Source organism: Acipenser ruthenus, chromosome 22 (assembly GCF_902713425.1).
Source record: "Acipenser ruthenus chromosome 22, fAciRut3.2 maternal haplotype, whole genome shotgun sequence".
In the NCBI taxonomy this organism is placed as follows: Eukaryota; Metazoa; Chordata; class Actinopteri; order Acipenseriformes; family Acipenseridae; genus Acipenser; species Acipenser ruthenus.
The window spans coordinates 15,553,516-15,579,656 of NC_081210.1; the positions used below are offsets into that span (position 1 = coordinate 15,553,516).

Sequence of the window (26,141 nt, forward strand, 5' to 3'; positions counted from 1 at the left end):
AAATCAGTTACAGAAAACAAAACTACAGTGCCTATAGAAAGTCTACACCCCCTTGAACTTTTTTCACATTTTGTTGTGTCAGTGCCTCAGAGTTTCATGCATTTAAAGGATTTTTTTCCACTTATCTACACACCATACTCCACACTGTTAAGGGGAAAAAAGGATATATTAAAAATACAAAACTGAAAGATCATAATTGGATAAGTCTCCACCACCCTGAGTTAATACTTGGTGGAAGCACCTTTGGCAGCAATTACAGCTGTGAGTCTGTTGGGAAAGGTCTCTACTACCTTTGCGCACCTAGATTTGACAATATTTGACCATTTTTCTTTACAAAACTGTTCAAGCTCTGTCAAGTTCCTTGGGGAGCGTTGATGGACAACAATTTTCAAGTCATGCCACAAATTTTCGGTTGGATTTAGGTCGGGGCTCTGACTGGGCCACTCAAGGACATTTACCTTTTTGTTCCTTAGCCACTCCAGTGTAGCTTTGGCTGTGTGCTTTGGGTCGTTGTCATGCTGAAAGGTGAACTAACGTCCCAGTTTCAGATTTCTTGCAGAGGGCAGCAGGTTTTCCTCAAGGACTTCTCTGTACTTTGCTCCATTCATTTTCCCTTCTATCCTGACAAGTGCCCCAGTCCCTGCCGATGAGAAACATGCCCATAACATGCTGCTGCCACCACCATGCTTGACAGTAGGGATGGTGTTCTTTGGGTGATGTGCTGTGTTGGGTTTGAGCCAAACATAACGCTTTGCATTTAGGCCAAAAAGTTCCATTTAAGTTTCGTCAGACCACAAAACTTTTTGCCACATGGCTACAGAATCTCCTGAGTGTTTTTTTTTTGCATACTTCAAATGGTATTCAAGGTGGGCTTTCTTGAGTAATGGCTTCCTTCTTGCCACCCTACCATACAGGCCAGATTTGTGGAGTGCTTGGGATATTGTTGTCACATGCACACTTTGACCAGTCTTGGCCATAAAAGCCTGTAGCTCTTGCAAAGTTGCCATTGGCCTCTTGGTAGCCTTTCTGATCAGTATCCTTCTTGCTCGGTCATCCAGGGATGACCGAGGGTCGGCCTGATCTCGGCAGGGTCTTGGTGGTGCCATACACCTTCCACTTCTTAATAATCGTCTTGACCATGCTCCAAGGGATATTCAAGGCCTTTGATATTTTTTTATACCCATCCCCTGATCTGTGCCTTTCAACAACTTTGTCCCGGTGTTCTTTAGAAAGCGCCTTGGTGCTCATGGTTGAGTCTTTGCTTTGAAACGCACTAGCCAGCAGAGGGAACCTACAGGAACTGCTGAATTTATCCTGAAATCATGTGAATCACTACAATTTAACACAGGTGGAGGCCACTTAACTTGGTGTGTGATTTTGAAGGCGATTGGTTACACCTGAGCTAATTTAGAATTGCTATTACAAGGGGGGTGGACACTTATCCAACCAAGCTATTTCAGTTTTTATTTTTAATTAATTTTCTACAAATTTCTAGAATATTTTTTTCACTTAGAAGTTGTGAGGTAGGATGTGTAGATAAATGAAAAAAAAAATATATTTTAATGCATTTTAATTCCAGGCTATGAGGCAACAAAAGGTGAAAATTTTGAAAGGGGGTGTAGACTTTCTATAGGCACTGTATCTATTGCTAGAGGGCTGGATGTATTTCAAGCCTTGGATATTGCCCATTTTAAGCTTTGTTACACTGGTGTCTCTGGACCACATTGTTAGTTCTAGGTTAAGCAGTCTAAAAAGACACCCACATGTTTGCTGTTAATACGTTCTTAAATACTGTATTCAATGTGTATTAGCAGGTGCTGGTGGCTGAGGTTCTGTTGCTGTAATTATACATATATACACTGATGCACAATGAAAACACAACAGTCTAAGTTTAACATCAATAGCTCATTGGGTCCATACATAATGTTATTTACATTTTAAAGAGTGAGCAGATAGGTTTGTTGATGGTTTGAATAGTATTGTTCCTTGGGATAACAAAGTCATGTGATTTAATAAAAACGGCAGGTGCTCAGTGTTTGGTATTTGAGTTAAAATTGCCAAAATGAGTTGATTAAGAATCTGTATAAATAGCCATTCGAAAATTATTTTAATTAAAGCAAGAACAGCGGAAGATACGGCCATGCCCCGCTCGAGTAATGAAGATGGCCTGGTTGCTATCGGCATGATTGAAGGCGGCCTGTCTGTGAGAGAAGTTGCCCGGAGAATGAGGTGTTCTGCTTCACCAATCAGCAGACTAGTCCAGAGAAACCAGGAAACCGGCTATGTGAAGAACAGGCCACGTCCTGGAAGGCAGGGGCTCACCACTACAGTGTCCATTTTAGGATATCCTCAGTCGTCACCGCTCCTCAAGTCAGTCGTCAGGCATCAGTCCTCGAGGTTTCTATTTTATTTATTTATTTTTTTTTTTGGGAGAGAGTAACGTGTTGGACGGAGTCGTCTGAATCACCCAATTAAAAACAAGCAAAAAAACTTTTGGTGCTTCCATTGGATGAAACAGATGTCAGTGTAGCTGCTGATTGGGGCATGCGTTTTTACCTTTCTTCAGCACTTAATATGCATACTGTGAGCGTTTTAAAAAAGTTACGATGTGCAATTTCATTATTTGAATTTATTTGGATTTAAGAACATAAGAAAGTTTACAAACGAGTTGTTAGTAGCTTATTGATCTCAGAATCTCATCAAGCAGCTTCTTGAAGGATGCCAGGGTGTCAGCTTCAACAACATTACTGGGGAGTTGGTTCCAGACCCTCACAATTCTCTGTGTAAAAAAGTGCCTCCTCTTTTCTGTTCTGAATGCCCCTTTATCTAATCTCCATTTGTGACCCCTGGTCCTTGTTTCTTTTTTCAGGTCGAAAAAGTCCCCTGGGTCGACATTGCTTGAATTAGATCGCTGGGTAGTCTTCTTTGTTTAAGAATGAATAGATTCAATTCTTTTAGCCTGTCTGCATACGACTTGCCTTTTAAACCCGGGATAATTCTGGTTGCTCTTCTTTGCACTCTTTCTACAGTAGCAATATCCTTTTTTTTAGCGAGGTGATCAGAACTGAACACAATATTCTAGACGTTCAATATTCTCATTGTACAATTTTAACATTATTTCCCTTGATTTAAATTCAACACTTTTCACAATATTTTTACATAAAGCGAAAGACAAGGGGGATACAATCGTAAGAAATAAAACCAGAAATCTGTCTCTAATCATGTCTGTATATAGGACAAAACATTAATACATGATCTCTGCTAAATACATACATTATTATTATTATTATTATTATTATTATTATTATTATTATTATTATTAATAATAATAATAATAATAATAATAATAATAATAATAATAATAATAATAATGCAAGGGATGCAGTGAAGTTTAAAAAGATTAATCAAAGAAATACAAAAAAAATCCTAAAGCTGACATTTAAGAAAAATTAATTCTAAATTCTAAATTTGTTAATTTACCGAAGTACATAACAGATCTTACAGAAATCTTTATTTATTTTTTTATTTTTTTTGCCATTCAGCTCCCTGATGTTACTTTATTTCCGAATTCACCTCAAATGCTGTAACATTAACTACTGTAGCATTAACTACCATCTCCTTAGTTATTTTATACATTGACCGGTGAGCTGGTAAATCAACACATATACCGGTGTAGTGTTAGAAAGTGGTACGAGTACCCAAATATGACCCATTTATGTCAGAAAGTGGTACGTTGTCAGATTTTGGTACACGTGCACTCAATTGCGATCTGATGGGTGTTTCGCTAATGTGAAAAGGAGGTACATTGTTCATTTTCTAATGAGTGTTTTGCAGCTGTGCATAAGTTTATTTAACCCTTTCAGGACCAAGCATTTTTCAGTGGGATGCTCCCCCAGGACCATCCATTTTTTACAGTAGCTTGGAAATGGTGTCCTTTGTTTTCAGAACACTCTGGGGAACATTATAAAGTACTCCAGAAACCATACAAACTTTTCACTTTTTTTTAAAACACAATATTTCAGGGTTTTTTTTATGTAAATATTTTTTTTATTATGTATTCTGCTTAAAGATACTGGATAAAAACGTGTTATTCTATGACCAGACGGACGTTACAATGCTTCCTGAAAGTTTTGTTGCAAAATATTGATGTTTGGGCAAATTACAAGACATTGTTTAACTTGAGTGATTGCAATGCCATAATAAACGTTTATTCTCAGGATCTTTATAAGCAATAATGGACACTACTCTCGATTATTTTCTCAAAATAAATATTTATCAATAAAATAATAGTTATTCATTCCATTATTATCAGTAGAAAGAAAAATGTACCTGATAACTTTAGTTACTGAAATGTTTTCCTCCATGATTTACAAAAACGGTTGTTTAAAGCGAGAGTTTAAATATTGTTACATTTTCTTTGCACACCCTACAGCAGCTACGTTTTATTCCTAACCGGAGATTAGTTTAATTCTTCTGGTTTCCATACGAAGCTATAGAGCAATAGGTTTGTAGTAAAAACACAAAACAAATGTTAAGTTAATTATAAGCATTTTTTGCAAACTTAAACTGGAAACAATCAATTTCTCTAAAAAGAAAAGAAAAAAAACTCACGACGAACAAGACAAAATTAGAAGAAAAAAAAAATGTGCAAGACCCAATGTATTGCATATGATAAATATTCAAATATTATTTTCTTAATGTTGGGAAAATATAATAAATGAAATTTAAAAAGATGAAAACAGCATAACGTACCAAATTTCAACGGGCACGTCAGTGTTTTCAAACCGGAAATACTTTAGGCATGCGCAGTGCAAGTATTTCCGGTTTGAAAACACTGACAACTTTTTTAACCACGTACCTGAAAATAACACTACACCGGTTATGTTACAGATTGACCGCGAGCTGGTGAATCTACACATTTACCGGTTAATCTATAGTATCCACCAGTGCAGTGTGCACAGTACAGGGTATTAGTACAGAATTCTAGACTCGAGCAGTATCCACCAGTGCAGTGTGCACAGTGCAGGGTATTAGTACAGAATTCTAGACTGGAGCAGTATCCACCAGTGCAGTGTGCACAGTACAGGGTATTAGTACAGAATTCTAGACTGGAGCAGTATCCACCAGTGCAGTGTGCACAGTGCAGGGTATTAGTACAGAATTCTAGACTCGAGCAGTATCCACCCGTGCAGTGTGCACAGTACAGGGTATTAGTACAGAATTCTAGACTCGAGCAGTATCCACCAGTGCAGTGTGCACAGTGCAGGGTATTAGTACAGAATTCTAGACTGGAGCAGTATCCACCAGTGCAGTGTGCACAGTACAGGGTATTAGTACAGAATTCTAGACTCGAGCAGTATCCACCAGTGCAGTGTGCACAGTGCAGGGTATTAGTACAGAATTCTAGACTGGAGCAGTATCCACCAGTGCAGTGTGCACAGTACAGGGTATTAGTACAGAATTCTAGACTCGAGCAGTATCCACCAGTGCAGTGTGCACAGTGCAGGGTATTAGTACAGAATTCTAGACTGGAGCAGTATCCACCAGTGCAGTGTGCACAGTGCAGGGTATTAGTACAGAATTCTAGACTCGAGCAGTATCCACCAGTGCAGTGTGCACAGTGCAGGGTATTAGTACAGAATTCTAGACTGGAGCAGTATCCACCAGTGCAGTGTGCACAGTGCAGGGTATTAGTACAGAATTCTAGACTCGAGCAGTATCCACCAGTGCAGTGTGCACAGTGCAGGGTATTAGTACAGAATTCTAGACTCGAGCAGTATCCACCCGTGCAGTGTGCACAGTACAGGGTATTAGTACAGAATTCTAGACTCGAGCAGTATCCACCAGTGCAGTGTGCACAGTGCAGGGTATTAGTACAGAATTCTAGACTGGAGCAGTATCCACCAGTGCAGTGTGCACAGTACAGGGTATTAGTACAGAATTCTAGACTGGAGCAGTATCCACCAGTGCAGTGTGCACAGTGCAGGGTATTAGTACAGAATTCTAGACTGGAGCAGTATCCACCAGTGCAGTGTGCACAGTACAGGGTATTAGTACAGAATTCTAGACTGGAGCAGTATCCACCAGTGCAGTGTGCACAGTACAGGGTATTAGTACAGAATTCTAGACTCGAGCAGTACCCACCAGTGCAGTGTGCACAGTGCAGGGTATTAGTACAGAATTCTAGACTCGAGCAGTATCCACCAGTGCAGTGTGCACAGTGCAGGGTATTAGTACAGAATTCTAGACTGGAGCAGTATCCACCAGTGCAGTGTGCACAGTGCAGGGTATTAGTACAGAATTCTAGACTCGAGCAGTATCCACCCGTGCAGTGTGCACAGTACAGGGTATTAGTACAGAATTCTAGACTCGAGCAGTATCCACCAGTGCAGTGTGCACAGTACAGGGTATTAGTACAGAATTCTAGACTCGAGCAGTATCCACCAGTGCAGTGTGCACAGTGCAGGGTATTAGTACAGAATTCTAGACTGGAGCAGTATCCACCAGTGCAGTGTGCACAGTGCAGGGTATTAGTACAGAATTCTAGACTCGAGCAGTATCCACCAGTGCAGTGTGCACAGTGCAGGGTATTAGTACAGAATTCTAGACTCGAGCAGTATCCACCAGTGCAGTGTGCACAGTACAGGGTATTAGTACAGAATTCTAGACTCGAGCAGTATCCACCAGTGCAGTGTGCACAGTACAGGGTATTAGTACAGAATTCTAGGGATACACACGTCATGTACTCAATCCCTGTTTCTGCGTAGATCACTATTTGTAATAGTTTCCATTGAGTGAGTGTGTTGTAGTGAATTCAGGTGCTGCAGGTACTGGACACTGCTATCCTTGCTCATTCTCTGGCTCCACAATCCATTAGCAATAAAATTATCTTTATAGACCAATTATTATGAACTACTTTTAACAGCTCATAATCATTGGTCAGCGGAGGATGCTCTGGAAAGCTGGTGTGCATTTTGAGACACCTACTGCATCTTTGTTCAGTAGAAAAAGAGCCACCACATTGAGCCTCTTAATGCAGCCTGATAATACACACCAGACACACGCCTTCCTGTCTGCTTTCTTCAGTGCAGTGGTCCAGTAAAGTGTTATCCAAAGAGGCAGAACAAATGAAGCATGAACAGTAAGAGGAAACCAGAGAGGTTTCAGAACAGTTGAAATCATTGCATATCAGTGCATACCTGTCCAGTAAAGCACATTCGAACTCAGGGTCTCAGCATTCAACTTTATACCAGTCAGTGTTCAGCTAATGGAAATGCACGTGCTTCATTTTTCTATAGTCTGTTCAATATTGCTCCAAGAGACACAAAAGATCTCTTGTGGATCCTGATCCACGTATTGTACACCACTGTCACGTGACTAAAGGGTACTCGATATGAGATTTGCGATTGTTGCTCCCGTGCAGTTTTTTTTTCTACAGCTGCGTCACTGTGACCTTTCACTTCTACTGTCTGACGTGCTCTACCACACTGTTCTCTGATTGGATACATACATGTATATATGTACAGATAAATAAATACAGAACTATTTTAGGTGAGGTATGAAGTCTGTTTTAACCCGCGAGATATGCAGATATATTCCCTGCAGTCCCAATAACAAACAAACAACACATTTTAAACTATGACACAATACAAATGTCACAATAAAATACATTATTAACAATATATAAATGCTTTTAAAATCAATTAAGTGCCGCACAACGTTACCTTTTTCAGGTTTGTAGAATGACTGACTTATTTGCGTCATAATAACCCTAAAAACTCCGCCCCTAAATATCTTTAGGCAAAGGACAGAGTTCAGCTTCGACTGAAGACAAAACAGTCGTTTGCTGATCTTGACGAAATAGAATTTGAACTGAACCGTCCTGTACAGCTTTCATAATGTCATCGGCATACTCAGGGCTCCATATGAAAGGTACGGTGAAAACACGATTGTATAAAAATTGTAACGATTCTGAATTTACTAGACTGTGCAAACGAAACGAGCAGGTGGCAGACATGAGACTATTGAACATGACATATATATATATGTGGTTATATAATGTGAGGGTAGTTTTAGAGAATGAGTGGTGTCTCGTTCATCATGTTGATTAATTATATAAAACAATACTATGAAGACGCTCGTGTTTACCACGTTATGCACATCGTGTGTCGTTTCTGTGTGGTTGTGCTGTACAATTACTGCATGTATGGCATTTTCAAGCCTACATTTCTTACAGTGCCGGGCGGTAAATAACGTAATTTGAAACCGAGTACTGTGCGCTGTAATTCTGTATTGCAATCTCTAATCCTATGTTAATACAGGCTGTGTAGACTTATTTGCTTGCATAAGACTTGGTAGTACCATGTGACCACAGCTGGTCACATTTGCATTGCAAGTGTTATGACATATTTAGTTTATTTTACGATTTTGACAATTTCTGTTGAAATGAACGTAAATCATTTTGACTAATCAAATGTTAGCAATGTCAGCAAATATGACTTAAAACTGCATATATATATATATATATATATATATATATATATATATATATATATATATATATATATATAGATAGATAGATAGATAGATAATATCTCATTAATTAAAGGCCGTTAGCGGGACGTAGTTTGTATTTATTTCTGTGGAATCAAGCAATAAACAAACAGGATAAAGTAATCCAGGAAACTATCCCTGAATGAGAAACGTCTAATGTTGGGAAAAGTATATGATGGAGGAATAGTAAATCTTCCTGAACAAAATGTGAACTTTTTTTTTTTTTTTTTAAACTGTGTATTATTGATTTAATAAACGTAAACACCAAATAGGCCTCGTACTGTATGCCAACCTATAATCCGTTTATGTTAAATATTCCGTTTAAAGTGCATTACAATAATCAATTCTAGATGAAACAAAGGAATGCATTAGTCTCTCGGCATCAAATATGGAAATAATCATAATCAAATAAACTAGGGATGGGCGGTTTTTTCTGTCGCCTGGAGAAAGTGTACTAGAGCACCAGCGTTGTACATGAGGGAGTGTAATCTGGATAAAGAAACTAAAATGAATAACCAAGTCCAGACCATGTGACTAATATCGCATCAATCATCTCCATTGCTGGGTGCTTCCTGTGCCTTCGGGATCAGTTTCCCAAGTATCCCAACATTGATCGCAGTCCATGAAAATAGAGGTGCAACACCGTAATAATAGATAGGAGATCAAATTTAATTCTTTAGTATTTAAAAAGCAACATTTCAGCCAGACAGCCTTCATCAGGCTGAGACACAATACAATTTGAAACCCCAAATCCTTGATCTAGGTATGAATTGTCACTGTAGTGTACATGAGATGAAGCCAAATGCCATTACAGCCCAGGCAGATCTGTCACCCATACAGTACCAGCACAGCCTGGAGCTTTCAGAACCACTCTGAACTATCCTTTGAGAACCGTCACCCGTGGGGAGCCATTTTATAAGCACAACAACACACTTCAGGGTGTTCAAATTGTCCAGAGTTGTTCGGAAAGCTTCAGGCTGTGCTGGTGTGGTGACATTTCTGCACAGTCTGGAACACTTGTTAGCTAATGAGATTGCTCCCTCTGTTCTTCCATTTTATAATGTACTCTATACTGTTTACTGTTTCCCATTTCAAACTTGCTCAGTGTTTGAGATTGCATTTCCTTTCATTCCAGCCCACTTCACCACAGTGGTTCCAGTGACTCTCGCAGCTGCCCTGGGAAGCTACTTGTTTTACCGATACGTCTGCTGCAAAACACCCAAAAAGAGCTGGGTGAACTTGGATATCAAGAAAGACAGTGTGAAGGTGGTTGACAGCTTTGACATTGAGGACATTGGCTCGAAGGCTGTGTACTGCAGGTGCTGGAGGTCTAAGAAGGTATGTGAACGTGTCTTGTCTTCCTTTCTCACAGTCTTCTTCATAGTGAACACGGTTCCCTGCAGTCGGAGGGCATGTTGAGGTTGTAAGTGTTGCAGACTCCTTGTGAAGAATACAAGTCTACAACATTAACACCAAAGCTGAGTGCTGCTGGGTATGCAAAATAATTATTTCATGCAAATCAACACCTAACCATCTTTCCTGTATTTCCACTGGGATAGTGTTTATAAGACACCAAGGAGGGTCCTTTTTTAATTTATTTATTGCATTTTTTTATTATTTATTTATTTATTTTTAAATTTAGTCGTCGCCAATTATTTTCAGGGGTAAAAAAAGAGGCCAAAACAGGGGTAATATTTTTTCCTGGTTTTAGTCAGAATTCTAGCGGCAGTATTCTGAACAAGCTGCAAGCGGGATACCACACGTTTTGGGAAACCAGAAAAAAGTGCATTACAATAATCAATTGTATATGAAACAAAGGCATGCATTAGCCTCTCGGCATCAGATATGGAAATAATTGGTCTAAGTTTGCCTATATTTCTCAAATGGTAAAAAGATACTTTAGTAACTTCCCTAATATGAGTCTCAAATGATAGATCAGGATCAAAGAAGACCCCCAAACTCTTAATTTCTAGTTTAAGTTTTGATGGGAGACTGCAATGGTTGAGCTCATGTAATCCCACATTTCCTTTTAATTGGTTCTCTAGCATGACCTCTATTGTGTCTGAATTCAGCATTAGAAAATTCTGTGACATCCAGTGCTTGATGTCTGTAAGGCAAGTAGCTAATAACACCCAGGCAGAAGAAATTCCTGGCTTTAGGGACAAATATAGCTGCGTATCATCAGCATAGCCATGGAAGTTCACTCCGTGTCTGCGGATAATGTCTCCTAACGGTAGCATATATAATGAAAACAGCAAGGGATCTAGAATGGAGCCCCGTGGAACACCACAGACAACTTCCGATAATGCCGATTTTACCTCCCCAATAGAGACAAACTGAAACCTATCAGACAGATAAGATTTGAACCAGGACAGGACAAGGCCAGACAGTCCCACGGTGCTATCAAGACGATTCATTGGGATAGAAAGCACGGGATTGCAGGAATCGCGCATTTTCCAAGTTGCAACTTTCAGTACAGGAAAATCCTGCAGAGGTATTTGAAGACACCAAGCTACTGTATTTTTCACCCAATTTAGAATGCCTGAAACGCTACAACAATCTCTAAGGAAGTGGGTGTCAGTGACGAAAGCACTATGAGCCACATTCTGAGTAGTTCTGGTTAAAATAAATAAAAGTCGTGCTGGATATTTTAAGTACCGCGAGACTTTATTCTCTTGTACGTGATTCTCGGCAGCTATCTTTAAGGATTATAGAAACTCGGGACACTGAAGTAAGTAAACAGTTTGGGAAAAAAAGATGATATTAATTCTATCTAGGTGTTGTTTTGCAAGCGGTGACTTTCGCTTTAAAGTTTAAAACTCAGCCCCATTCATTTTGGGGCGCCAGCGCACCGAAGGTTACGCACATATTACTCAGGCATCGTCAAAGCCACCATGGCTTGTTTAAAAGTACAGACTCAGGGCTTTCCAAAGATGTATTCAGTGTGTGTATGCAGTACTCCTAGCCGGAACTACGGTCACCTGAAGTTAAGCCTCTCATCATGTGACATCAGAGTTCACAGCTTAGTTTTCGTTTTGAGTCTATTGTTCCGTCATTGTAGCAGCTAGACTGAAAGGGGCGGTATCGTTGGAAAGTTTAGAAGCTCAGTGTCCCCCCCCCCCACACACAAATGAATGTGTTCATTTCATATTGAGGTAATGGTGCAGTTTTTTTTGTTGTTGTTGTTTTTGAGCCATCTATGATTACAATATATACAGTATTAGCAGTGACCAACATGATTATTTTGGAAAACCCTTTTTTTTTTTTTTTTTTTTTTTAAACATATATTCTCATCGCTACCACTTATAGTATACCTGATCCTGTGGCAACTTACATAATATGAAAGGACATTTTGTGGCCTTTCATTTGATGTGTTACATGCATGCAGCACAAACTGTCCAGTAATTAAACATAAATGAAAACAGTGAAAAACAGGCGGAAATAGGACTGAGTGAGGAAATGGAGAGTGCTCTGTCTCACAGTGATGAACAGATGTAGGTCTCCTGAAAGCAGCTTATTTTAAAGCAACACCAGTGTGAATGATGATGCAGTAAAATATATATAATTTTTTATATGCAAAAGTTCCTAAAAGTGTCTAAAATTTTGGAATCCCCACCCCCTTGGCTGCAGCATAGGGGGAAATCCCCTCAGCACACAAAAATGAAGTTCAAGCCCTGCATCATACAACTAGCTCATGAGGACCATCACATTTATTGTGATGTGTATCGTATTGCAACCTGATAAGTACCGTTCTTGTGCACTGTTACACCCCTAGTGTTTATATGGGTTTGGATCAATCGAATACCTTCCTTCCATCAGCTAAGGCTGATACAGCCCGAGTATCACCAGACTTTACAGTCATGTAGAGCTGTATGTCTTCCTCATAGCAGTGAAAGTTAACACCATGTTTATGAACACTCTTACCCAACAGTAACATGTACAAAAGAAGAGAATGGGTCCCAGTGTAGAGCCCTGGGGAATGTCACAGGCAACAGCTGACAATCCAGACTCCAGTCTCCTAATGAAACAAATTGCTGTCTGTTAGTGAGATATGACTTGAACCATTTTAAGACAATACCGGACAATCCAACACAACTTCTGAGATGAGCAATTAAAGCGTGTGGTCCACTGTGTCAAATGCAGCACTAAATCTAAAATAACAGGAATAGATACACAGCTGGAGTCTGCACTTAACAGAGCATCATTCACCCCTCTGATGAGCGCAGTCTCTGTGCTGTAAATGAATTCAGCTGGTTTGCTACTACTTTTTCTAGAACCTTAGCTAGAAATGGCAGGTTTGTAGGTTTATAATTGTTTAAAGCAGCAGGGTCTAGGTTTGGTTTCTTAAGCAGAGGTTTAACCACAGCCATTTTTAAGGCAGAGGGAACTAGACCCCGTTCACACTGCTGTGCTGGCCCAGGGCCACCGCATATTTAGGTCTGCAACCCCGTTCACATTTGTGGTTTAAGGCTCCTTTGCGCGTTCACTTATGTGACTGAAAATCTTCTTGATTTAATCCTAACCTAACACTACTTGACGGCTAAGCCGCTTCCCAGTCCCACACAATCCAACACAGGGCTCCACAGTGCCTTTGCTGATTCCAGCCAGACAGGTCTCCTCACGGCTGTGCGCAGCCTCACCACAGCATCCTCACTTATGAAACATAACCTGGTAACCGTACTGATGGCATATCACATGCTTAGGTGACAGGTGTGGTTGCAGTGTCGTAGAACTTAAGGATAAAACAGTTGAGCACAAGGTGGTTTCAATAAATACGTTTTTTTTAATTTATTTATTTATTTCTTAGCATACGCCCTTATCCAGGGCAACTTACAATTGTTACAAGATATCACATTATCTTTACATACAATTACATTATTTTTTACACATTATTTTTACATACAATTACCCATTTATACAGTTGGGTTTTTACTGGAGCAATCTAGGTACAGCAGCAGTGTCCCCCCACCTGGGATTGAACCCACGACCCTCCGGTCAAGTCCAGAGCCCTAACCACTACTCCACACTGCTGCCCCATGCGATACTATGCGATAATTTGGGTTATTCAGTCAATTTAAAGCAGTAGGTAGGTGTTTATTTTTGTAATTATTTTTATATGTAATTATTAGTGGAATAAACCACTACCGAATGAGACTATTTTACTACCTACTTTCCAGGCAGGTAGCAAATCCTCACTACTGCGTTAAAGTGAACTTCTAGCCCTGTTTGGTTTTTTTTCCCCCTTCACTTTACAGCGCCATTTCCACGTTAGTTTTATTTGAAGTGTTTAAAGTTAAATTTCAGTTTTCATTTGCTTGTTCAGCTACAAAAAGGCACAAGTAAACCTCATGTTATTACTTTATGAAAACGTGTCTATGGCCACTGTTTACTGTGAAGAAACGGCGATGCCCATGAATGAAAATAAGAAAAAAAAATTATTTGTCAACTTCATGTACTATTTATTTCGGGAATAAACAAAACAACGTTTAACTTGGACTGTTATTTGGCATCCTTTGTTTTATAGTTACTTCACTTATTCTTTACTCCTGGGATATTTTTCTATTTTAACGTGTTACATATTGTAAGGTCTTGCTGTAAAATAAAGGCACACACACACAGGGGCCACGCCCCCTGCTATGCTGTCTCTGCCTGCATTCAGAGCAATATAATGGCTTTTATTACTTTTTGAAAAACGAACGAATATCCGAACATGAAAATCCTGTGTTCGGCCCAGCACTGATATAAAATAACGTAATAGTTTAGAAATTAAACATCGGGTGAATTTATTGCAGCTGATAACTCATTATTTTCTTTATATTGTCATCTTGTCAAAACATGTTAAATGTACAAAAAAACAGATTTAAAAAATAGATCAGCTATTACCATTGAAACTTTTATGGTATACACATAATCAGAATGGTTAAACAAATAATCCATAAGATGCCAAATGGACCGAGACCACCTCTTTCGATGGACTTTGTTGTTCATACTTCACACCAAACATACCGAACTGTGCCGAGTGTGGACCAAACCCTCTAAATGGACCCAGTGTGAATACATGCTTTCCTAATGGCCTGCAAGTATAGCAGATGCAGATATTTGTATCGCTCAGATTGGTTGGATGTAGTCCGGTTTGTGGATAAAGATAGAAAGCTGGCGGATTCTTGAGACATTGCATTATATATATATATATAATATATATATATATATATATATACACTACCGGTCAAAAGTTTTAGAACACCCCCATTTTTCCAGTTTTTATTTAAATTTAAGCAGTTCAAGTCCAGTGAATAACCTTAAATGGTACAAAGGTAAGCGGAAACTGCCAGAGGTTAAAAATAAAAGTTTAGGTTACCAAAAACTGAAAAATAATGTACATTTCAGAGTTATACAAAAAGGCCTTTTTCAGGGAACAAGTAATGGGTTAACAACTTACAGCTGTTCTGCAGCAATGGAAGTAAATTAAGCCTTGAAAGTTGATGCTAACAATTCCTACAGGTGTCCCAACTTTTGTTGATTACTTACAAACCCTCTGTCTGTATAAAAGCAGTGTTGGAACAGACTGTGTTACTACACCCTCTTAAGCATTATTTGGACAGTATTGTACTGCAGGAAGTAGTATATTGCTCTCATAATGGTGAGAAAAAGGCAATTAACAAAGGAAGACAGACAGACCATTATAACCCTTAAAAGTGTAGGTCTTTCCTTTAGAGAAATTGCAAAGAAAGCTAAGGTGTCAGTGAGTACAGTTTCCTACACCATCAAAAGGCACTTGGAAACTGAAGGAAACTCTGACAGGAAGAGGTCTGGCAGACCCAAAGCCACAACAGAATCAGAAGACAAGTTTCTGAGAGTCAACAGCTTGCGTGATAGGCGGCTCACAGGACAACAGCTTCAAGCACAGCTCAACACTGGTCGAAGTAAGCAAGTCTCAGTTTCAACTGTGAAGAGAATACTTCGAGCTGCAGGTTTGACAGGTCAAGTGGCAGTAAGAAAGCCATTGCTAAGATGGCAAAATAAGAAAAAGAGGCTTGCCTGGGCCATGAAGCACCGCCAGTGGACTTATGTGGCCAGAGGTCTTGAATCATGAATCAAAATTTGAAATCTTCGGTTCATCACGCAGGGTTTTTGTACGCCGTCGAGTAGGCGAAAGGATGGTTCCTCGGTGTGTAACACCAACTGTCAAACATGGAGGAGGAAGCGTGATGGTGCAGCAGTGTGGAGTAGTGGTTAGGGCTCTGGACTCTTGACCGGAGGGTCATGGGTTCAATCCCCGGTCGGGGACACTGCTGTTGTACCCTTGAGCAAGGTACTTTACCTAGATTGATCCAGTAAAAACCCAACTGTATAAATGGGTAATTGTATGTAAAAATAATGTGATATCTTGTAACAATTGTATGTCGCCCTGGATAAGGGCGTCTGCTAAGAAATAAATAAATAAAATAAAAATAAATAAAATGGTCTGGGGCTCTTTTGCTGGATCCAGAGTCGGCGACTTGCACAGAGTGAGTGGCACCCTGAACCAAAACTGCTACCACAGGATTTTGCAGCGCCATGCAATACCCTCTGGTATACGCCTAGTTGGTCAGGGGTTCATCCTACAGCAAGATAATGACCCAAAACATACCTCCAGGCTATGTCAGAACTACCTTAGAAGAAAAGAACAAGACGGTAGGCTTCAAATCATGGAATGGCCAGCACAGTCTCCAGACTTAAACCCCATCGAGCTGGTTTGGGATGAACTGGACAGAAGGGTGAAAGCAAAGCAACCTACAAGTGCAACACATTTGTGGGAACTTCTGCAACAGTGTTGGGAAGAACTTTCCGAACAATATTTGGTTTCCACGAGTGTGTTCGGCTGTATATCTGCAAAAGGTGGCTACTTTGAGTTAAAAATTTAGATTAAATTTTGTTAAACAAAACGATTCCATGATTTCTTTTTTTTCTCCAATTGTTTTTTTGTTCTATGCTTTAATTTCAGAGTACATTGAGACATTAAACTGCATAAATTTCAATAAAAACTGGAAAAATGGAGGTGTTCTAAAACTTTTGACAGGTAGTGTATGTGTGTGTGTGTGTGTATATATATATATATATATAAATATATATATCACCATCAAACATGCTTCTGCTGCCAACAAGCTTCATACCAAGCGATGGTGCTGGCAGCTTAGCAAAGTGTCTGAGGAATGTCTGAACTGTGAACTGATTATACTGTATTTTGAGAATGGGTTTGAAGGAAACTGTCAGTGACACAGAATACAAAGCTTGTTTCTTCATTGTCAGATAATATCATTTTAATTGAGAAACGGTCATGGTTTAACATTGCTAATTATAGCTTTATTAAATGCAGATAGTGGAAAGAAAGCAACTAAACAATAATTAAATACGCAATTAATTTAACTTACTTACTTCAGGAAAGCCTCGCTTGAGCGCAGTACTGCAGGTCTAGGTTTTTCAGCGTAAAAGAATGCCGGGCTTTGCCATTTTTATTGTTTTCTTGTTCTCTACGTGTTTACGACTGGCAATATGATCTTCAATGGTATTGACTCGTACATGATCAATCGAATGACAGCAAAACTTGCAGAATACTATCCCACCATCCTCATATAGACAATCAGAAAATGTTTTAGCTCTGTCTTTTGCTGAAACATTGTTGTTTTTTTTTCTTCGTTGGTGCAGCCGCCATGTTGAGTTTCAGTTTCATGTGAATTAACTCATCTTGGCTGGGTGTACTGTAAAAAAAAAAAAGCAGAAAACTGGACAACACTGCAAAATGCCTAATTCTGCCGTTCAGTCTGCCATTCCACGATCGTAGAAAATAAGAGGCCCTATATAAAGTGTGGAAACCCAAATTGTGCTAAGACTTGAGAGAAAGTTGTGAAGAGAATGTGTGTATGTGATTCAGGAGTCCTGGCTGTGTTAGTGCTGCTGTGCATAAGAGAATGTGTGTGTGTGATTCAGGAGTCCTGGCTGTGTTAGTGCTGCTGTGCATAAGAGAATGTGTGTGTGTGATTCAGGAGTCCTGGCTGTGTTAGTGCTGCTGTGCATAAGAGAATGTGTGTGTGTGATTCAGGAGTCCTGGCTGTGTTAGTGCTGCTGTGCATAAGAGAATGTGTGTGTGTGATTCAGGAGTCCTGGCTGTGTTAGTGCTGCTGTGCATAAGAGAATGTGTGTGTGTGATTCAGGAGTCCTGGCTGTGTTAGTGCTGCTGTGCATAAGAGAATGTGTGTGTGTGATTCAGGAGTCCTGGCTGTGTTAGTGCTGCTGTGCATAAGAGAATGTGTGTGTGTGATTCAGGAGTCCTGGCTGTGTTAGTGCTGCTGTGCATAAGAGAATGTGTGTGTGTGATTCAGGAGTCCTGGCTGTGTTAGTGCTGCTGTGCATAAGAGAATGTGTGTGTGTGATTCAGGAGTCCTGGCTGTGTTAGTGCTGCTGTGCATAAGAGAATGTGTGTGTGTGATTCAGGAGTCCTGGCTGTGTTAGTGCTGCTGTGCATAAGAGAATGTGTGTGTGTGATTCAGGAGTCCTGGCTGTGTTGGTACTGCTGTGCATAAGAGAATGTGTGTGTGTGTGTGTGATTCAGGAGTCTGGGCTGTGTTGGTACTGCTGTGCATAAGAGAATGTGTGTGTGTGATTCAGGAGTCCTGGCTGTGTTGGTACTGCTGTGCATAAGAGAATGTGTGTGTGTGTGTGTGATTCAGGAGTCTGGGCTGTGTTGGTACTGCTGTGCATAAGAGAATGTGTGTGTGTGATTCAGGAATCTGGGCTGTGTTGGTACTGCTGTGCATAAGAGAATGTGTGTGTGTGTGATTCAGGAGTCTGGGCTGTGTTGGTACTGCTGTGCATGCTCCCAGTAGACTGCTGTTCTTCATGCATTCTCATGGCTTTATATTCCAGTTTCCATATTGTGATGGAGCTCACAGCAAACACAATGACGAGACCGGAGACAATGTTGGACCTTTGATCATCAAAAAGAAGAATGTCTAAATACCTCATATCGGTGTGGCTGTCAAAACCTGCCAGTTTTCAAAATCTGCTGTTTTCTACACTTATTGTGGCAGGACAAAATGGACGAAACAGTGTTCTTTTCTTGGTATTAAGTTTGATCAATAACTGTGTGTTGCTCCTTCTACTCAACAGGAATTGCGTACAACAGACTACTCTGCTGTGTCTTTGTAACTGTTTTCAATACATGAATTGTTAAAAGAATTACATTTTGAATAAATACATTTTTGGCGTTATGTGATCTTTGTTCAAAACGTTAAATCTGTCCGCTGTTGTAATAGCCTGATCTTTATGTAGTATGGTTTTGTACACTATGCAGACAGATTCTTCCTTCCTAGCACAGGTCCCCTATGAGGGGTGAGTCGCTATAGCGGTTTTGCGGTTCAGGTGCATTATGGTATTAATACCGTTCCTGTTAATCTACACAGCAGATATCGTAATTCGGTATACAGTGGTTAACACTACCTTCATATTCCTATGAACAAAGTGAAGTACGACTCGGCTTACTCACCTAGCCATCCACTTATACATGCTGTCAATCACCATCATCTCCTCCGTTTGGCTTTGAATTCTTCTACTGCAAACGTGCTTCTAAACCCAGCCATGATGTCTGAGGAAGGTCTACGTGTGAAGCGATACTGTGTTCTGATAATGGCTTTGAAGGAACTCGACTAGCAGAGACAGGCCGCTGCAGCTGGACAGCCTGCTTCGTCTCACAGTAGTGTTGTTTACCAGGTTATTTACAGTATTCACACTTTTTTAGGTAAGTGAAGTAATCTCTCTTTGTACAAACTCTATATGTGTAATAATCATTAGTAACTACATTGAGAGCTTACTGGACTGTAGATATAAACCCGGTAACGTACGACTTGATAATAAAATACATTTAAGGGTGGTGTTGTATGTATTGGATTTACCCCATGCCAAAAATAAATAGCACTTTTCTGATCTAAATAATTACCTATATTTGTAAATGTTTGTTTTAATAATTACCTATGTTTGTTTAAAGCAGTATGACTGATCATTTCCTAATTCTGTTTTATTAAGTTAGTTATTTGTAAGTTCAAATTGTTCTAACAAACTGCAGCACCCCGTTGTCTTGAGCAGAGTATAGATCTTAATAATAGAATAATACATTCTATGGCAATTCAACATTTATATTGTACAAAAAAGCATTAAAATTGCTATTCCTTTTCAGCTTCAGGTTATCAGAGATTGTATACTGGCTCATCCGTAGCCCCCATGAGATCAGGCCCTGCACACCCCCTGAATGAATCACACCATTGTGTTGTATGATGGTGCTGTTAGCACAGGCATGGGAAATGATCTCAAAGTACATATAGCTAACAAATAAAGAATTCCTCTAATCCAGTATGTATTACCATCACTTGGTAGATCTCACATTTTCACAAAACGCAGCGCCTCCTCTGCAACGGTCTTCCTCTGGGGGCAAGTCCATCCTCCCCTCTTCCAAAACGCAGCATGATCTCCCTCTGGGGGCAAGTCCATCCTCCCCTCTTCCAAAACGCAGCGCCACCTCTGCAGCGGTCTCCCTCTGGGGGCAAGTCCTTCCTCCCCTCTTCCAAAACGCAGCACGACCTCTGCAACAGTCTCCCTCTGGGAACAAGTCCATCCTCCCCTCATCCAAAACTCAGCACGACCTCTGGAACGTTCTCCCTCTGGGGGCAAGTGACGCTCACTTCCCAACGTCCTCATCCAGGAAGGTTCTCCGAGAGCCAGAGGGGACCCCCGGCCAAATCTATCCTAACAGTCTATCAATGTAGGTTCCCCTTGCATCGATGCTTCCAGCCTTGGAGGCTGATCGGTTCAGTCTCGCCTCTGTAAGGGTGGCTCTCCCTGAGCCGGGGGGAAGCCCTGTATTCTTTACTAACAGCTTGTATTAATCTGTGCCAGTGTTCCTCTCTGGCGTCTGCTTTGCATGTTCATTTCCTTCTCTTTCAGCATTGCCCTGCTCTGCTTCGGAAGTGTGGCCGCGCCGACCTCCCTAAGCGTACACTGTAAACCCCAAAGTCATTCTAAATAAATTAAGTCAATTACATTAACTTAAAAATTCAAATGTTATTCGTTTTAAGTTATTTGAACATTCAAATTTACTTTAGTTGTTCAAATGTAAATGGTTTAAGTAGAAGGGGACTAGATTCCCATCAGCCCTTGCGGGACTTGCACAATTTGTTTGGAATTGTTTGTTGTTTATTGTGTTGTTGTGTTGTGTTTGCTTGTGTCTTGTGCCCCCGCCTGCTCCCTTACATGTGTTCATCTTGTGTTGTGTGTAGCCACCCCCGTTCGGTGGTCAGTGTGTGGATGTGACCTCCCTCCCTCCCTTCTCCCTCTGTCTACATCTCTGCATCAGCCTGGTTCCAGCGCTTGTGAATGCTAGCATAAGCGCATAAGCAGAAGTGCTGCACTGGCAGCTAATAAAGTAGTTTGTTGATTGCACATTCTGTTGCCTCAGCTAACATTTTATTGTTTAAATGAAATAAAAATGTTCAAACTAACTTGACTATTAAAAAGTAAATCTAACTCAAATTAAGTTACATATATATACATGTTATGAGTTGTCAGCCCCAGAGAAAGTTGTCGTAACAAAAACAAAATGAGTTGTTAAACTTAATTATATTAAGACTATGAGTTTACTAAAATCTTTTGAGTAAACTTGACTTATCAGGGTTTACAGTGTAGGCGTTCCTTATTAGCCGGGGCGACTTCTAGTCCTCTTATGTATCCACTATCCTTCTCTTCATTTCCCCTTGGGGGAAGTAGCCTTGGAGGCCGATCCATCTGGTCTCATCTCCACGAGCGAAGGGGAAAGCTGAGTAACACTTCCTAGCCTTGGAGGCCGATCGGTCTGGTCTCACCTCCCCGAGCGAAGGGGAACGCTGAGTAACACTTCCTAGCCTTGGAGGCCGATCGGTCTGGTTTCATCTCCGCGAGCGAAGGGGAACGCTGAGTAACACTTCCTAGCCTTGGAGGCCGATCGGTCTGGTTTCATCTCCGCGAGCGAAGGGGAACGCTGAGTAACACTTCCTAGCCTTGGAGGCCGATCGGTCTGGTTTCATCTCCGCGAGCAAAGGGGAAAGCTGAGTAACACTTCCTAGCCTTGGAGGCCGATCGGTCTGGTCTCACCTCCGCGAGCAAAGGGGAAAGCTGATCATCTTCCTAAAGTCACAAGCACGTCATTCCTATTTCAAGTCCCAGGGCTTTACACCACTCCAATACAAATCTAATTCACCTTTACCATAGTGTGTGTGTTTTTCATGTCGGAAAATTTGAGACCTACGAAATGATGGCAGCATATATCAGATAAGATCTACTTTACTTATTTTGTTAGCACCATGTACGAGAGCTTACATCAAGGTAGTATGTCCACAAAATAACCCCAAGCAGCTAACTGTAGCATTCATGTAAATTTATGCCCCTGCCCCCCCCCCCCCCCCCAAAAAAAAAAACCCTGGTTCACACACACAGCTGTTGGCGAATTTCAGTTAACTGTCATGCCGATCAGAGGCTTTTCACAACGATGTTTTCGTGGCAGCATGGACGGCCTTGCAGCAGCCGTGAAGTGAATAAACGGGACCTCTTTATACCTGACGCCGTGCTGGAACACACCGACCTGCTGATTAGATTCCACACGGCCTTGAAGCAGCCCTGAAGTGAATAAACGGGACCTCTTTATACCTGACGCCGTGCTGGAACACACCGACCTGCTGATTAAAGTCCACACGGCCTTGCAGCAGCCCTGAAGTGAATAAACGGGACCTCTTTATACCTGACGCCGTGCTGGAACACACCGACCTGCTGATTAAAGTCCACACGGCCTTGCAGCAGCCCTGAAGTGAATAAACGGGACCTCTTTATACCTGACGCCGTGCTGGAACACACCGACCTGCTGATTAAAGTCCACACGGCCTTGCAGCAGCCCTGAAGTGAATAAATGGGACCTCTTTATACCTGACGCCGTGCTGGAACACACCGACCTGCTGATTATCCACACCTGGTAATCACAAACTGCAGGCAGGCTCTCCCAGGAGCGTCAGGTACTTCATTATTTACATACATTTTTACACACAATACTATTTACAATATATAGATACACAAACCCCACCCTTCATACGCAGGGCTCCTGCCCTGCCACAAACACCCACCCCCCGCCACAGCTGGAAATTCACAATCAGAGCTCTCGTGTGATGAAAGAGTTGATGACCATGATCTATAGCATCAGTATGCACGTTCTAATATAAAATAAGAATTGCCAATGACATGTTGAAATGTGTTTAAATGTGTTTTACACTGTTATTGATATAAACTGGTCTCTATAGCATTATCAAATGTGTTTTACACTGTTATTGATATAAACTGGTCTTTATAGCATTATCAAATGTGTTTTTACACTGTTATTGATATAAACTAGTCCCTATAACATTATCAAATGAGTTTGTACACTGTTACAGACTGGTCCCTATAGCATTATCAAATGTGTTTGTGCACTGTTATAGATATAAACTGGTCCCTATAGCATTATCAAATGTGTTTTTACACTGTTATTGATATAAACTAGTCCCTATAACATTATCAAATGTGTTTGTACACTGTTATAGACTGGTCCATATAGCATTATCAAATGTGTTTGTACACTGTTATAGACTGGTCCATATAGCATTATCAAATGTGTTTGTACACTGTTATAGACTGGTCCCTATAGCATTAAAGGTGCTTTTATGTTGTTATTGTTTTACAGGAATTGTCTTCAGGCTCCAGATAATCTTCAGAAACATGTAAACACTACTCTTAAAACCCTGGCTGTCATTTGAATGGTTAACATGACCAGGTGTGCTGCAGCTATAGCTAGTGTAGCCTGCCCAGTAGAGTTGTTCTTAAAGCTGCCAGCAGAGGGCAGAACTGGTCTATTTTACAATAGGAAGATCAAATGCATTTCCACCAATGTACAGAACCTTCTTGTCTGGAAAGCCTACTGGTGCTAAATTATTCAATGCTGCCCTAATCAAGCCTCCCTTACAATGACACAAACCTTCTCTCCTGTGTGTGTGATGAGTGTGGGAGGTCATTTGAGTAGTCCTAAAGAGAAACAATTGTCATCTATGATTGCTAAGGAATAATAATAATAATAATAATAAATTAAACATGTCTACTGGATGCAGAATGTAATGTCGCTCTCGCTGTATGAGGTACCCTGGCGCTAGAATCTAGCTCCAGATTTACACCCCTGATCCTTGACATCCCAGCTGTTTGAATTGTCGGAGGAGGAGGTGGAGCTAGACAGCGACTTGGAGGATGACCCTTAATTTTGGTGAGTACCAAACCATTCCTACTGGTAACCCTGTGAGAACCTAATGATACAAGTCATGTGAACCCCTGATTATAACCATGTATTGTAATCTGGGCATTTGATAGATTCTGTAACATATGTAAGCTGTGTTTATTAATTTTTCTTTGTTTTGTTCTTTGAATATAATGTAAAAAAAAGTTGTTCATAAGAAGCCCATAAGGGTTATTTATGTCTTCTTTCATGGATTGACGTAGCTCTGTGAAAATGTGTCCATATGAAAAAAACACTTTTTTCAGCATCCACAGAATTGGTAACAACTGACAAATATAATTGAGTCTTTCTTGCTAAAGTTTTCGCCAAACATTAGGTCAAAGAAATTCCGCTGCCGTTTTCTTTTGCATACAGTTGCTATCCCTCCATTTCTGATTTACAATCAGCCTCAAACCCTGGAATACAATCTAACAGGAGGGGCTCTTTATCCAAACTGCAAACATGTCATGGGTCTAGAATCCTCACTGCCTTCAGAAACGTGTGAGCTGGTTGAATAAAACGTGCTTTTATTCTGCATTGATCAGGGTTGTAGTGACTCGTCAATTTTTCAAAAACTTAATGGAAGGTTTTAACAGCACACTGTTTATTCTGCCATCTGTGCTGTGCAACTGGAGCTTTATTATACGTTTGATGAATTCTAACATTACGGCTTTCAAAATAAGTTGTACCCATCAGTGTGCAGCACACTAGATGGATATTGCTGCGTGCGCTCTCTCAAGAAGACTTCTTTTGTTGGTGCATCTATTTGCATCTTTTTGCAAGTCTCAAGATTTTTCTTTAAATGCATTAATTTCTAGAATGGCAACAATTGTCTGTCGTAATTAGTGGGTGTTTTCTAATTAGTCAGAATTGAATGGGTTTATTATGTAATCATTCTTTTGATCAGTTTAGCTGGAAATGCTACAGGTTAGGATTTCAGGTTAGACATGTTCTAATTCTCCTGTGACTTTCACAGGACTCTGCCTATGAGCAGCGGATTGGTCATGTGACGCCCCGGTCCTGAACATTCTAAATCAGCAGTTCTCAATCTGTGGACTGCCGGCTCTCTTCAGGGGGTCCGTGGAAAGATTATGGAAAGGAAGCGGCAGCATAGTTTATAGAACCATTGCAAACCCAACATTTGTGACCTTAAAAACTCAGCTACAGAAGCAGGAAGAAAATGCATACATGGAGAATACCTCCAAGTTAAAAAAAAAAGGTCAAACTTTTCATCATATATTTTTGGAGTGTCTAAATGTATAAAGTCTTCGTGTATCGCGCTCACATGCACTCAACACAGCAGCTTGTAAAGTAAGGGATAACACACGACAGGGCGTGCGTTGTGTTGCATTAACATACTGCTGTAGTTGGGTTGGAGGCAGAAAGCGAAGCCCTGGATTGTTATCACACTTATAAACCAATACAATAAAGTTTTTTTTTTTTTTTTTTAAACAATTTTAATTTTATTTATCCTTCTGCTTTGGAGACAAAATAATCAACCAAACAAGGTTCTATTTGTTGTAAACATTAAACTGGAGGTTTCAACATTTCCATTTATTATAATTATTATTATTATTATTTCTTTCTTTCTTTCTTTCTTTCTTAGCAGACCCCCTTATCCAGGGCGACTTACAGTCGTAAACAAATACATTTCAAGAAATTAATTCAAATGCTTGAAGTCTCCATGGTGGTCTCAATCGCTCCGTAAACAGAGCTGACATAACCCCCAATGTTAGCCTTGTTAATGACTAAGCATTTAAAAATGCCAATCATGTATTTTTGTTGATAATGAAAAGATACAGAAAAGGAGGCAAAGACAAAGTTCACTATCCACGCATTACTACCGCTGATCTGGAGAAGCAATACAATAATACATTGTTGGCATTTTTAAATGCTTGGTCACTAACAGGCTATCATTGCGGTTTATGTCAGCACTGTTTACTGATTGAGACCAGCATTGAGGCTTCATTCATTTGAATTAATTACAATTACAACATAACAAAACTGAGCCCTCTTGACCAGCCGAATTAGGCACTGAAGTACAACATTCTTGTAATAGACCGTTTATATTTTCAAGACAAACTGTTTTTAAGTCGATGACCATTTCTTTGTTAAATCTTTGTGTCTCTTGCTATTTTTTTTAATTTATTTTATTTAGGTTTTTCTTGTAATTCTAGCCATTCTACTGTCAAGCCTCCGAAAAGATCAAATATGCCGAAAGGAATGTCACTCATTTTAAAAA

At 40.3% G+C, this 26,141-nt stretch overlaps 1 protein-coding gene across 1 annotated transcript; it reads left to right on the forward strand.

The window, feature by feature from the left end:
• Positions 1-7,794: 7,794 nt before the first annotated feature.
• LOC117431430 (CDGSH iron-sulfur domain-containing protein 1-like) lies at positions 7,795-18,800 on the forward strand. Its single transcript, XM_034052317.2, has 3 exons — positions 7,795-7,932; positions 9,689-9,891; positions 18,457-18,800. Exons 1-3 carry the CDS (start codon positions 7,899-7,901, stop codon positions 18,544-18,546), a joined length of 327 nt encoding a protein of 108 aa, XP_033908208.1. The 5' UTR covers positions 7,795-7,898; the 3' UTR covers positions 18,547-18,800.
• The last annotated feature ends 7,341 nt before the right edge of the window (positions 18,801-26,141 follow it).

What these genes read in the sequence shown, in the direction of transcription:
- LOC117431430 (XM_034052317.2), top strand. Translation starts at nt 7,899, where the DNA reads ATGTCATCGGCATACTCAGGGCTCCATATGAAAG. An exon ending in CTCAGGGCTCCATATGAAAG is followed by an intron (nt 7,933 to 9,688) that starts GTACGGTGAAAA and finishes CTTTCATTCCAG; the next exon opens with CCCACTTCACCACAGTGGTT. An exon ending in GGTGCTGGAGGTCTAAGAAG is followed by an intron (nt 9,892 to 18,456) that starts GTATGTGAACGT and finishes TTTATATTCCAG; the next exon opens with TTTCCATATTGTGATGGAGC.